The sequence below is a fragment of the Phyllostomus discolor genome, chromosome 9 (genome assembly GCF_004126475.2).
Source record: "Phyllostomus discolor isolate MPI-MPIP mPhyDis1 chromosome 9, mPhyDis1.pri.v3, whole genome shotgun sequence".
Taxonomy (NCBI): domain Eukaryota; kingdom Metazoa; phylum Chordata; class Mammalia; order Chiroptera; family Phyllostomidae; genus Phyllostomus; species Phyllostomus discolor.
This window is the reverse complement of record NC_040911.2, coordinates 57,820,311-57,834,274: the sequence shown is the minus strand read 5'-3', so window position 1 is coordinate 57,834,274 and position 13,964 is coordinate 57,820,311. Positions and strand designations below refer to the sequence as shown.

General features: G+C 42.6%; 1 protein-coding gene across 1 annotated transcript in view; it reads right to left on the bottom strand.

Moving 5' to 3' along the window:
- RAB43 (RAB43, member RAS oncogene family) overlaps nt 1-13,763 on the bottom strand; it is a 42,947-nt gene extending 29,184 nt beyond the window's left edge. The window contains exon 1 of the mRNA XM_028523676.2: nt 13,319-13,763. Within this exon, the coding sequence (XP_028379477.1) occupies nt 13,319-13,516 (198 nt within the window). The 5' untranslated portion in view covers nt 13,517-13,763. The remainder of the gene's footprint in view (nt 1-13,318) is intronic.
- Nucleotides 13,764-13,964: the final 201 nt, after the last annotated feature.

Below are 13,964 nucleotides of genomic sequence, written 5' to 3'. Positions count from 1 at the left end.
TACAACAGTATTGATGGAGCTGGAAAGCATTATGCTAAGTGAAATAAGACAGGTGATGAAAGACAAATACATATGATCTCACCTATAAGTGGAACCCAATCAACAAAACAAATGAGCAAAATACAACCAGAGGCTTGGAAATAAAGAACACTGACAGTGGCCATAGAGGAGTGGGGAGGGAGATGTGGCCAAGAAGAAGGGACAAGCAAAGGAACATGAATACAGGACTCACAGGAACATACAATGGAGGAGGTGTGACTGTACGAGTTGTAGGGGTACGGGTTTGGGGTAAGCAATGGGGAAAAGGCAGGACAACTGTTACTGAATAATAAAAAAATAAAAAATAAAAGAATCAAAAAAGAAAATGAATATAATAAGAGATATGACTTAAAAGTAAATCAGTGAGCCCTGGCTGGTGTAGCTCAGTGGACTGAGTGCAGGCCTTCGAACCAAAGAGATGCTGGTTTGATTCCCAGAGTACATGCCTGGGTTGCAGGCCAGGTCCCCAGCAGGGGGCACCTGAGAGGCAACCCCCATTGAAGTTCCTCTCCCTCTCCTTCCCTCCCCTCTCTCTAAAAATAAATAAAATCTTTTTTTAAAAGTAAATCAGTGAGCTGGAAGGTGGAGCCCAGGTGTTATCCAGGACACAGAATAACAGAATAAGCTTCAAGACTGAGGAAAAAGTAAGAGATGTAGAGGACAGAACCTAAGTTTCCCCCTCCTGTCCTATGCAATCTCCAAAAAAGAGAACAGGGAGAATGACCAAAAAAAAAAAAAAAAAAGCTAATCAAAGAAATAAAATTCCTTAGAGCTTTAAAACCACAGGAATTTTCATAATGATTATAACTAATGAGTTCAGAGCACGATGAATGAAAAATATTCCACAACCTAGACACAATATGGGAAGATTTCAGAATGTCAGAAATATTTTGTTAAAAAACCTAAATTCTTACAAAAAAGACAGAGTTGACTAACAGCAAACAATTACTCAGCTAGACTCAGACTTCTCAAGAGCAGCACTGAGTGTTTTCAGATAGTGCAATATCTTCACAGTTCTGAGGAAATTATTTTATAAGTAGATTTCTATCTAGCCAAGCTAACATTTAAATTGGGGGAGGGGAGAGTTAATTTTGGATGTGTGGTTACTTAAAGTTTATCACAAACTTTCTATAGGAAACACCTGAGGAACAATTCAGACAAAATGAAAATAAATATAGAACAGTAAATCAAAAATAAATAAACCTTAGAATTAAGTCTAAATAACTGTTGACAAAATATCAAAAAAATTAATAATGATCTAGAATTCAAATCTTAGATGATTTCAATGTTGAAGTTGTGGGTGTGAAGGCAATGAGGAGGGAAGCAAAGTGTGCTAGGGTTCTTGTCTTCTTCAGGTCAAAGAAACAGATACTAATTTTGGACTGTAGATAGGAAAATTAAGTATATATATGTATTTAAAATTTAACAACATAAGTGCCAGCCACCATGGTTCAGTTGATTGGGTGTTGTTCCTTGAACCAAATGGTGTCTGGTTCTATTCCTGGTTGGGACACATGTTTGAGTTGCAGGTTCAGTCCCTGGGACACATACAGAAGGCAACCAATTGATGTTTCTCTGACACATCAATGTTTCTCACCCTCTCTTCCTCCCTCCCTTCTCTTCTCTCTGAAATCAAAAATAAAATTAAAAATGAATTATTAAAATTTAATAAGGTAAGTAGAAATGGCATATATATATTTGCTATATATTGCTAGAGGATGACACGGAAAAGAGACAGCTAATCAATCCAATAAAAGACAAAATGTACTTTGTTATGTGAAAAAAGAGTCAGTCACTGAACAGTGAGGGCAGAGGCTTCACTCATTCAACAAATAGGGAAGGCACAGGGTTAGGTGTGTAGGCATAACAAGCTCACATTCCCTCCTGGGCCTGGGGGCAAAGAAGCAAGCGTGACTTAGAGTGGTATGCTGGGAAGGAAAAACAAAGCAGGGCAAAAAAGGGATAAAAAGTAACTTGGGTCTTAAAAACATCACATTTGGTGAAGGAAGCTAGACACAAGAAAACCCATAATATTGGGTGGCTCAGTTTATATATAATGTCCAGAACAGGCAACTCTATACAGACAAAAAGTAGAAAAGTGGTTGCCAGGGACTAGGGACAGAATAGAATATGAGTGACTGCTAATGGGCACCAGGTTCCTTTGGGGTGATAGAAATATCCTGAAATTGTGGGGATGGCTGTACAACTCTGTAAGTATATAAAACAAAACAAAAAACAAAACAAAAACAAAATCACTAAACTGTATACATTAAATAGAGGAATTTATAGTATCTGGATTATATCTCAATAAAGATTTTTTAAAGGAATTTGGTAGAGTGCCACATTAAACAAGATAATCAGGTAAGGCCAACTTATGTAAGGCAAAATAAAATCTGTTGCTGTACACATACATGAATATGCATGCAGAGCAAACTGCTCCAAAGTATCGTAACATACTAGGGCCTTCCATCCATTACCACTCTCCTTCCCAGCAGCAGATGAACCCCTGAGTTCCCATGAGGTCTCCCTTTTTTAGCTCACATTCATCTCCTGCTCTGTGCCCAGTGACCTGTAGCTCTTGCATGAACCCCACTCTTTAAGCAGAGCTTTCAGATCCACTGACACCCTTTCCTGCTCAGATATGGCTTTTCCTTTGTTCTTGCTCACTTGCTTTAGTCAATACTCATCAAGGGCTTATTCTGCAGAAAATAACCCAAAGAAAACTGTAGAGTCAGAGTTTATATTGAGCTACTTACCTCTGTGATTTCAATAATAAAATTGATTTTCCATGTATTTCATTTATAATGTAAACATGACAAACAAGAACAATTCACACCTAGCAAACTGAAATTTATTTGAATAACTATGATCCATCATAAAATCATCCAGTATATGTATACCCATTACAGAGTTAAAACCCAAGAGTAAATTTAAACCAAAAAAAAAAATCAAAGTTTCTATTTGAAAATATAAATAGAGTATTTTAATTTAAAAAATATCTGACTTTTATACTTCTTAGGCATAAAAATGACGGGGTTAGGTATTACCTGGCTTAAAATTACAAGGAATTTTCTTCAGTGAATGATGAATCCTTCAAAGATAGCATACTCCAACATCATGTCACAGACAAAATAACTGATTCAGGGAGGAAAAATGACCCACTATCTATCAAATAGGAGGGAAGACCAACTTTTTAGTCCTCTCAAATAAAGATGAACCTTGTCCCCTTAAAGAGTAGTCACCTCAGGAGGCAGCACACTTATACTAACAACCTGTCACTGCCCAAAAGATACCACAATTGCCCTCAGGGTCCTTGGGCAAGCTCCCTCGGCCAAGCAAACCAGAATTGCAAACCAGAATTGTGATTTCATATTCAGAACTCATTTTGGACCTGCTAACACTGTGATAGACTCAAGTAGCCTGCTATTAGTCATCAAATCCACCCCTGAAAGACTTGCCAAAAGAAAGAGCCGCAGGTTCTGAAGATTTTCAGTAGGGATTACTTCACAACTGATTAAACATTTGGGAAATATGTATACAATCTCTCAAGAACACTACTTTGAAAGGGATATCACCTATTTGCACATTTAAGTTCTAGGTTGTTATTTTTAAAAACCAGCCATATTACTTTTTAGTCACACTTCATAGTTTGGATGGTCTCACCTCAATCATTCATGAACATGTGCGAAAACCTCTAAGAGCTGACGATGCTCACACACTTCACCCAGAATTAAATTTGCCTTTTTCTAATCCAGGAAAGGGAGATTTACAAGGCAAAGTAATGCAAGTAATATTACAGAAGGATATATTTGTAATTACATAGAGATAGGAGCTATCAATGAGAAACGGTCCTTATTAATTCGTCAAAGCAGGTTAGAGAGTCCATCTATCAAATAGCACTTGGCTCAGTTTCTATTGCTACATGTTCAATAAAGCAGTATCACAGGCCATTCTAGGTCATGGGCTTTTTCTTTTGTCTGCACTGACTACATGCACCATTTCTTCCAATTAATCTGAATTAATAAGGATGTTTAATAAGCACCTACCATTAAGATGTTCATGATACTCCTAATCAAAATGTAAAACGTAAGTGATATATGATAGCCTGCATATTAAACTGGTTCCAAACTTTTTCATGCATGTGTGTGTATGAGCATGTGTGTGTGTTGGTAATGGCAGAAAGCATAATACCACAACAAGATAAAAGCACCCAACTAGGAGCTGGATGGCTAGGTTCTGTTTCACACTTGCCATACACAGACCTTCATGTCTCCCTCTGTAGAATGTGGGGGGGCGGGGGGATCTCTCTCACAGCTCTCTCATAGGGCCACAGAGAGAGGCAAGTGGAACAATGAATGAGGACAATAGCGTAAACAGGTTTGGTACATGTGGGAGCAAGGGCTGCGCTATTACTACTCAGTTCTCATTTCCCATGCCCAAAGCGTTGAAAGAAAACCATTCAGCATCAGGACTCAGCAAAAGCCTACCACAGGCCTAGCACTACACAAGGCCAATGGATGATAAAGAAAACCTTAAAGGGCTTAAAAACAAAAGAGATGAGGCCTGGCCACATGGCTCAGTTGGCTGGAATATCATCCCATACACCAGGTTACAGGTTCAATTCCTGACCAAGGCATATACATGGGTTGCAGATTCGATCCCCTGTTGGGATGCATAAGGGCAGCAGCTGATCAATGTTTCTCTCACATTGATCTCTCTCTTTCCCCACCCTCCTTCTCTCTCCCTCTCTCCCTCTCTCTCTCTCTCCCTCTCCCCCTTCCTCTCTCTCTAAAATCAATAAAAACACATCCTAGGGTGAGGATTAAACAAACAAAGAGGTGAAAGTGAGGAAAGGAAACAGACAGGTTGACACCCTAACTGTGATGAGGACCTGGCAAGGTGCCAAAACACCTTCTGCAACTTGTGGAATCTCTGCACATATCCACCCCAGGGGCCAGGTCCTTACCTTTTCTTACACAGAAAACTCTGTATAAGAAGGTAAGACAAGGATTCTTTTCTTCATTTCACTGATGGAGTAAAAGATCAGTGAAGTACTTTGCACAAGGTCAGTTGGACAGCCTCACACTTCCTGTCTCCATCTCTATCAGGTGATTTCCACACCAATATCAGTTCCCATCTATTTATAATCCACTATACATCAGGTCCTTAAAGCTAGAGGGTATGTAGGTGAAGCAGATTAAAAGAAATGACCCTGGCTGGTGTGGCTCAGTGGATTGAGCGCAGGCCTGCGAACCAAAGGGTTGCTGGTTCGATTCCCAGTCAGGGCACATGCCTGGGTTGTAGGCCAGGTCTCCAGTAGGAGGGCGGGCATAAAAGGCAACCACACATTGATGTTTCTCTCCCTCTCTTTCTTCCTTCCTACCTCTCTCTCTAAAAATAAATATAACCTTTAAAAACAAAAAGAAAAAAAAAAGAAATGACATATGCTCTGGCCGGGTAGCTCAGCTGGTTGGAGCAAATGTTGCAGGTTCAATTCCTGGTCAGAAAATATATCTAGATTGTGGGTTTGATCCCTGGTTGGGGTACATGCGGGACACAACCAAGTGATGTTTCTCACATCAATGTCTCTCTCTCTCTCTCTCCCTCTCTCAAATCAATAAATATATCCTCACGTGAAAATTAAAAAAGTAGAAACAACACACCCTGGCTGGTGTGGCTCAGCTGGTTGGAGCACTGTTATCAAAAGTTTTGGGGTTCAATTCCAGGTCAGGGTACATACCTAGGTTGCAGGTTTGATCCCTGGTCTGAGCAACTAATTGATGTTTCTCTTTCATATGATGTTTCTCTGTCTCCCTTTCTCTCTCTCTAAAAATCTATGAATCCTGGGTAGTGTGGCTCAGTGGACCGAGCACTGGCCTGTGAACAGAAAAGTCACAAGTACAATTCCAAATCAGGGCACACACCTAGGTTGCAGGTTCACTCCCTGCTCTGGACAACCAATTGATGTTTATCTTCCACATGATGTTTCCCTCTCTCCCTTCCTCTCTCTCTAAAAAATAAAAAAAAAAAATGAGCCCTGGCTAGTGTAGTTCAGTGGATTAAGCACCAGCCTGCAAACCCAAAGGTGGTCAGTTTGATTCCTGGTCAGTATACAAGCCTAGGTTGCAAGCCAGGTCCCCACTGGCATACAAGAGGCAACCAATTAATGTTTCTCTTGAACATCAATGTTTCTTTCCTTCTCTTTCTCCCCACCTTCCCCTCTTTCTAACAAATTAACAAAATCTTTTTTCTAAAAAGCAATGAAAAATATGTCTTCAGGTATGGATAAAAATAATAATAATAAATAAATAAATGTAGTGACATCATATGCCCAAGGCCCTATGTAGCAAAGCCAAGATTTTTTTAAAGATTTTATTTATTTTACTTACTTATTTTTTTAGACAAAGGGGAAGGGAGGGAGAAAGAGAGAGAGAGAAACATCAATGTGTGGTTGCCTCTTGCACTCCCCGCACCAGGGAACCTGGCCTGCAACTGAGGCATGTGCCCTGACTGGGAATCGAACCCTCTGCTTCGTAGTCCAGTGCTCAATCCACTGAGCCACACCAGCCAGGGCTAAAGCCAAGATTTTAATGTTTCCCTTGGGTTCTAACACTGGCCTGCTTTCCACTTCATATGCTGCCTCAGGACTTTCAGAAAACTTGGGATCCAAGGCTTATTTTGCAATGAGTATGGGTATGGTTGTCACTGGTATCAAGAACAGATTTCCTCAGACAACTAATATAACCTAGAACATCTCTCTTACACAGTCCTTTTGCTATTTCTGCTCAGAATTGAAAAACTCAAACCAATTTGAAAATCAAACTGTATGGAAGTTCGACAACCAAGGAGTTAAGAAAGATTCATCCAGACTGGTAGGAGGGGCAGAGAGGATTTGCAGCAAGGTAGTGGCTGAAGGACCCAGCAATCCCACATTTGCATGCAGATAAACCAAGAGGAACAACTTGGGAGTGAGACAGACCACACAACCCAGGGTTCCAGTGCAGGAAAATAAAGCCTCAGAACCTCTGGCTGTAAAATCCTGTGGGTGTTGCAGCAGCAGGAGAAACTCCCAGCCTCACAGGAGAGACAAACAGGGTCAGAGAACGTACACAAGCCCACTCACCCAGGACTTAGCACTAGAAGGGTCCAATCTGCTTGTGAGTAGCAGGGGAAGTAACTGAAAGCTGGCAGAGTGGAGCAAGTGGTATTGTTCCTTCTGACCCCTCCCCCACATACAGTACCACAACACAGGGAGTGTGTTGCCTTGCTCTGGTGAATACCTAAGACTCCACCCCTTACTACAAAACAGGCACTCTGAGACAAAGAAATATGGCCCAAATGAGAGGATAGATCAAAACTCCAGAAAAAGAACTAAACAATGAGAGAGCCAACTTATCAGATGCACAGTTCAAAACACCAGTAATCAGGATGCTCACAGCAATGGTTGAGTATGGGCACAAAATGGAGAAAAAAGTGAAGGCTACGCAAAGTGAAATAAAGAAAAATATACAGGGAGCCAACAGTAAAGGGAAGGAAACTGGGATTCAAATCAATGATTTGGAGAAGGAAGAAATAAACATTCAACCAGAAAAGAATAAAGCAATAAGAATTCAAAAAAATGAGGAGACACTTAAGAACCTCTGGCACAACTTTAAACATTCCAATATCCGAATGACAGGGGTGCCAGAATGAGAATGGGAAGAGCAAGGAATGAAAAACTTATTTGAAAAAATAATGAAGGAGAACTTCCCCAATCTAGCAAAGGAAATAGACTTCTAGGAAGTCCAGGAAGCTCAAAGCGTCCCAAAAAAGTTGGACCCAAGGAAGCACACACCAAGGCACATTATCATTACAGTACCCAAGATTAAAATGAAGGAGAGAATCTTAAAAGCAGCAAGAGAAACAGAGAGAGTTACCTACAAAGGAGTTCCCATAAGGCTATCAGATGATTTCTCAAAAGAAACATGGTCAAGAAGTAGCTGGAAAGAAGTATTCAAAATCATGAAAGGCAAAGATCTACAAGCTAGATTACTCTATCCACCAAAGCTATCATTAGAATGGAAGGGCAGATAAAGTGTTTCCCAGATAAGTTCAAGTTAAAGGAGTGCATCATCACCAAGTCCTTATTATATGAAATGTTAGAGGGACTTATCTAAGAAAAAGAAGATCAAAACTATGAATTGTAAAATGATATCAAACCCACAACTAACAACTGAACCTAAAAAAGAAAAACAAACTAAGCAAACAACTAGAATAGGAATAGAATCACAGAAATGGAGATCACATGGAGGGTTATCAGAGGGGAGGGGGAGAATGGAGGAAAAGGTAAAGGGAATAAGAAGCATAAATGGTAGGTACAAAATAGAGAGGGGGAGGTTAAGAATAGTATAGGAGCCCTGGCTGGTGTAGCTCAGTGGATTCAGTGCAGGCCTGCGAACCATAGGGTCGTCGATTTGATTCCTAGTCATATGCCTGGGTTGCAAGCCAGGTCCCCAGTGGGGGGCATGTGAGAGGCAACCACACATTGATGTTTCTCTCCCTTTCTCCTCCCCTTCCCCTCTCTCTATAGATAGATAGATAGATAGATAGACAGATAGATATAGATAGTATAGGGAATGGAGAAGCCAAAGAACTTACATGTAGAACCCATGGATATGAACTAAGGCAGGGAGGAGAAGCTGGTGGGAGGACAGGTGCAGGGAGAGGGGGTACAGGGCAGAGCAGAATAAAGGGGAGAGAAAAAAATGGGACAACTGTAATAGCATACTCAATAAAATATATTTATAAAAAAAGAAAAGAAAAAGAAAATTTAAATTAAAAAAAGAATTTTTCTATTCTAAAGAGGGAAATGGTAACAACTACAATAAAATAATTTCTTTTATTTGTGATTCCTTGGTTTTATTTACAACAGCACTTTCAGGATAGACAAGAAATGGGTTAACACTGATTGCCTCTCTTTTTAATATCCTTTTGAATTTTTAAAAATTTTTATTTATTTATTTTTAGAGAGAGGAAGAGAGGAGAGAAACATCAATCAGTTGCCTTACACACCAGCAATCCAGGCATTGCCCTGACTAGGAATCAAATCAGCGACTTTTCAGTTTTCGAGACGATGCCCAACCCACAGAGCCACATCAGTCAGGGCTGAATGCCTCTTATTAGAGGACTCTGAGCGGGTTGAGGGACAAATGTAGAAAGTAGTACTGTTTGCCATTTCAAATCTCAAAAATTTTGAAATTCTGAACCATGCGATGATGTCTACTCAAAATACATAAAGAGAATTATAAACTATTTTAAGCATGTCTATAGTTTTCTAACCACACTAAGTAGGCAGAATGAAGATCATCAGTCGCATTTTACAAATGAGGAAGCCTGGAGCTTCAAAAAGAGAAAAGAACTATCCACTGTTGTGGCAGGGTTGGACAAAAAAAACATTCAGGCTCCTAATCCAGTGTTTTCTTTCAGTGACTCTACAATTTGAAAGACTAGAAGCACCCAGGTTCTCTCTTGAGGTTCAATCTGCATAGCTAAGGCAAAAGGAATCCATATGGTCTAGGGTACAGGAACCAATCACCACATACAGAGCTTTACTAACCAGCACAGCAGGTTATGTGAGCTGCTTGAAACTGGCCAGATGTTGTTAGCTGAACATCTGTTTAGTATGAATTCTTTGGGGTTTTCAATCCTTATCATTGAAATCTATAAAATACCCAAGACTACATTCTTCTCTCACAGTGCAGTGGCCACAGCTGCACTTTTCCTAGATTCATTAACTTGCAAGATCTCAGGGTCATCATTATGAACTCAGAGGGACTCTAAAGCATAAAGAAAAGCACTGCTTTAGAAGCCAGGCTGACTGGGTTCAAATCCTGGTTTTGTCATTGATTTGCATGTGTCCTTGGGTGTGTTGGTCAATTCACTTATTTTGGCCTCTGCTTCCTCTCTATAAATAAAAATCAATTAATAGACATGTACTGAACAGCACTGACACTGTTGTAGATGCAGGAATTTACTGATAACATAAGGCAGCCTGAATCTCTGAGCTTTCAAGGAGCTAAAATTATATGGAGAAAAACAAAGTAATTTTAAGTCTTGGTAAGTGCTATGAACTTACCCTTGAATTTATCCAATATGGGAAAGAGGGTCTGGGAGGCCAAAGAAGTCCTCTCTGAGGAGGTGGTATTCTCAGCAGATCCCAAAGGACGATGCAGTGGTCCCAAGCAGGTTCCCTTGGGACAGAGTATGGACAGCCAGGGGCAAAAATACAAAGGGCCTGAGGCAAACATGTTTGAAGGACAGAAAAGGCTAGTAAGGCTGGAAAGTACTGAGTGAGGGGCACAGGGAGATAGATGAGATGGCAAGGCAGGCAGGGTCCTTTCTTCAGGTAACAAGTTTGGATGTTATTCTGGTTGCAAAAGGAAGTGACCACAGGAATAAAGGGGTTTAATTAGATCTATGATGTTTCAAACTTTTTAATTTTTAGCAGAACTCTTTAGTCGGATAAAAACAAGTGGAACCTCAATATAAAACTAAGTAAAAGTAGTATTGTTTTGGCTGCATGAGAAGCTGCTGGCTCTTCTGAATCTGTGGTCTCTTGGTCTTCCCCCTACACCCCACCATGTCCCCAAGCACTAGAGCTCAGAACTGGAAAACCACTAGGTGATCTATTTCTAAGGTTCCTTAAAACTCTAACAAAAGCCAGCATTATAGGGAAAGGAAGCTGGAGATCATACTGGACACTTGTTGGACCCTGGACAGACCCTGGAACGGTTTTAAACTAAATCTGTGGACATGCTTCTGCAGAAACAACAATCAAATCTGGCTCATCAAAGGTTCCAGGAAAAATCACATTGCTGAAACTATAGTAACAGAAAACAGATCAGTGTTTGCTAGAGGCTGAAGTGAAGGGAGGACAGCAACACAAAATGATACAAGGGAATTTTCTGGGTTGATGGAAGTATTCTATTCCTTGATTGTGGTAGTGGTTACAGGTCTGTATACATTTGTCAAAGTTCACAGAACTGTATGCCTAAAAATAGGTGAGGTTTACTATATGTAAATTAAACCTCATAACCCTCTGTTTTTTAATTGTATTGCTGGAAGACACCTCAAAGTTATTTTACTGATGACAAAAGAGTCTCTGAGAAACAAAAAATGACTTGCTCCTGATGAGTCAGTAGAGCCCAGAAGTCCTGACTTAGAGAGGGTCCTTCTCCCACTGCTGCTCAGGTTTAATTCAGAGCCTCCTCAGTGCACTGGGTTTAAGGTTTCTCTAACTGCAAAATGAGGAAGTAAATAATAGCCAAAAGGCTTTCCCACTTCAAACAATCAGATTCTGAGGGGGAGGGAAAAGGCCTCAATGCTGTGGAGTCAGAAAAACCAGAAGAAAAAAAATCCCACCTCTGTTACTCACTAGCTGTGTGCTTTGGCGCAAACCTGTCCTGTGTGAAAGGGAGTTAATAATAACACATCCGTAAAATAGCTAGCACACAACAGACTCTCAAGAAGGGCAATGATTATAATTATTAAAGGCTTTACCATACCTACACTGTTCTCCCATTTCCAGTCCTACCCAGCTGCCTCCTAAGAACAATCTGGATGTCACCATAAAGAAAAGAAATAAGAACTGCCTGTTCTGCATTGCGTAACCAATGGTCAGGTACACAGTACATCCTGGGCTTCAAAGGGGCACAGGTTGTTACTTCATCAGATAAACAGAAACACCCTACCCCCTCTTTAACCACTGTCAGCATGGGCCACTGCAAACACTGGAGTAGAAACAGGCTGACAGCTTGCAAGAGTGCCACTGCTGAGTATCCCTATATTTTTATACTCCACTTTTCCTGTAGCTTCTGACATCATCACAGGGCACAAATTCACCCATGGATATATTCCACTCATCCCACAAACCCTTCCCTGGCTATGTGTTCTAAAAGAGGTGGTCCCAAATAATGGTTCAGTGCTGCTTGCCACACCTTGCTCTTTTTTCTATCCCAAGGAGACCGAAAACACACAGAAATCGAAAAAACTATTTAAAAACAAAAACAAAAACCTTCAGCCAGGTAGTTTCTGCTTCTACCATCTCATCTACTCTAGATGCACTGTGGTCATGTAAAGACCATTGGCTTACTTTTTGTCCATGAAGGGGCAGGAGGCAACACAGAAATTATCCAACTTATGCAGGAACAAAGAGCTAAGTATCCTGGCCAAAGGTAACTGTGAGCAGGCTACAGCAGACCAAGGTGGCAAAGCCTCACAGCATCAGGGCTCAACTTCTTGAAAACACGGAGACAACGCTTGCCTTGTACTGCCCCTGCCCAGTGCTCTTAAGAGTTGCCCTGGAGATCATGAACTCAAAACCATGAACGAACGAAAAGGATTTCTGTACAGTGCAGTTAAGTAAAACTTAACTTAAGTTACTGAAGAAAAACCAATGCCGTGTGCTGGCGTTTGTCTCTGTTAAGGCTCACACCCAGGTTAAAAAATTCTGATTCATTAATCACAAATATTATTTATCAAACCATTGCCAGAACACTGTGGCAACTACATCCTGCTGTTTCTATTCGGAGTCGTTGCCAGAAGATCGATTCTCTCCCCTACCTTCCGGTATCTGTGAAATTTTCAGTTTCTATAATAAATTCCAGCTGGGGGAGGAGACCCAGTGCTGGCCTTAGAAAAGTTCCGCCACCAGGTCCACAAAACCACTGCAGAGGGGCGTAGCCAAGACCGGAAATTCTGACGAAAAGTTTGGGCCCTCCGGTCCTAAAAGCAACTACTTCCTGATCCCTCCTAGGCGCGGGGCGGGTGGTTCTCTGGCTGAGTTCCCCACCTGAGGGCCGAGCTTGAGGAAAGGTCTGGCCAGCGAGGCGTCCCTCTGTCTCCGGCACTCTGAGGCGCTCGGCTGCCTTCCACTCATTTGGGAGCAAAGTAAAGGGTATCAGCTCGAGAGGGCACAGCCTCCTCCTCACCACCTCCAAAGGGCCCACACAAACATACACACACACAAGAGCGGCGCTTTACAGACTGAACCTGGCTCAGATCCCAAGGCCCAGGCCTGCTCCGACAAGAGGAAGGGTAATGGAAAGCAAAAGGGGTCTGCCAAACACCTCAGAATAATCCTGGACTCTAGCTACCGAGGGAAAAGGACAATCCCCGCCCCCGCTGAGCGAAAACCTTCCAGGGGCCCTGGCCGCTCCTAGTGCACGTCGGAGCTTGGGCTTCGCAGTGTCCAAAGAGAGCAGGCCACCCCGGCCCGGGGTCCCCAGGCCGGGCCTCCCACCTTGACTCGCTTGCCCTGGATCTCCAGCGTCTTCATGGTAAAGTCGACGCCGATGGTGCTGCTCTGGCGCTCCGAGAAAGCGCCGGTCTTGAAGCGCTGCACCACGCACGTCTTGCCCACGCTCGCATCGCCCACTAACACCAGTTTGAACAAGAAATCGTAATGCTCGTCTGGGTCTCCCGGACCCGGCCCAGCCATGTCCTCGCGGGAACCGCAGGCCGGCTCCAGACGCTGAGAACCAGGCGACGTGGAGCCTCCGGAACACCTGAAGCTGCAGCGCCACCGATCCCCGGCCTCCGCCCAATCCCAGCAGGTCCTCCGCTCCTCGTCAACCACCCCGAATCCCGCTGCCTGGGCTCCGCCCTGACTCCCCACGTCCAGCCCTCCGCGAAGCTCGCCAGGGGCCCTCAATTCCGCGCCAGACCAGTCCAACCATCGGGTCGGCGGCAAGTCCCGCCCACAGCATCTCCCCCGCCCAATTCCACCCTCAGCACCGCCCACAACTTGACTCCGCCCCCGCACACGGCTTAGCACCGCCCACATTCCTATTCTCCCTAAGCACCACCCGCAGCACTCGCCTCGCCCCTTGCATTTATTTATCCCGCCCTCTGCATTGCCCCAAAACCACTGCCCACCTCAGACCCTT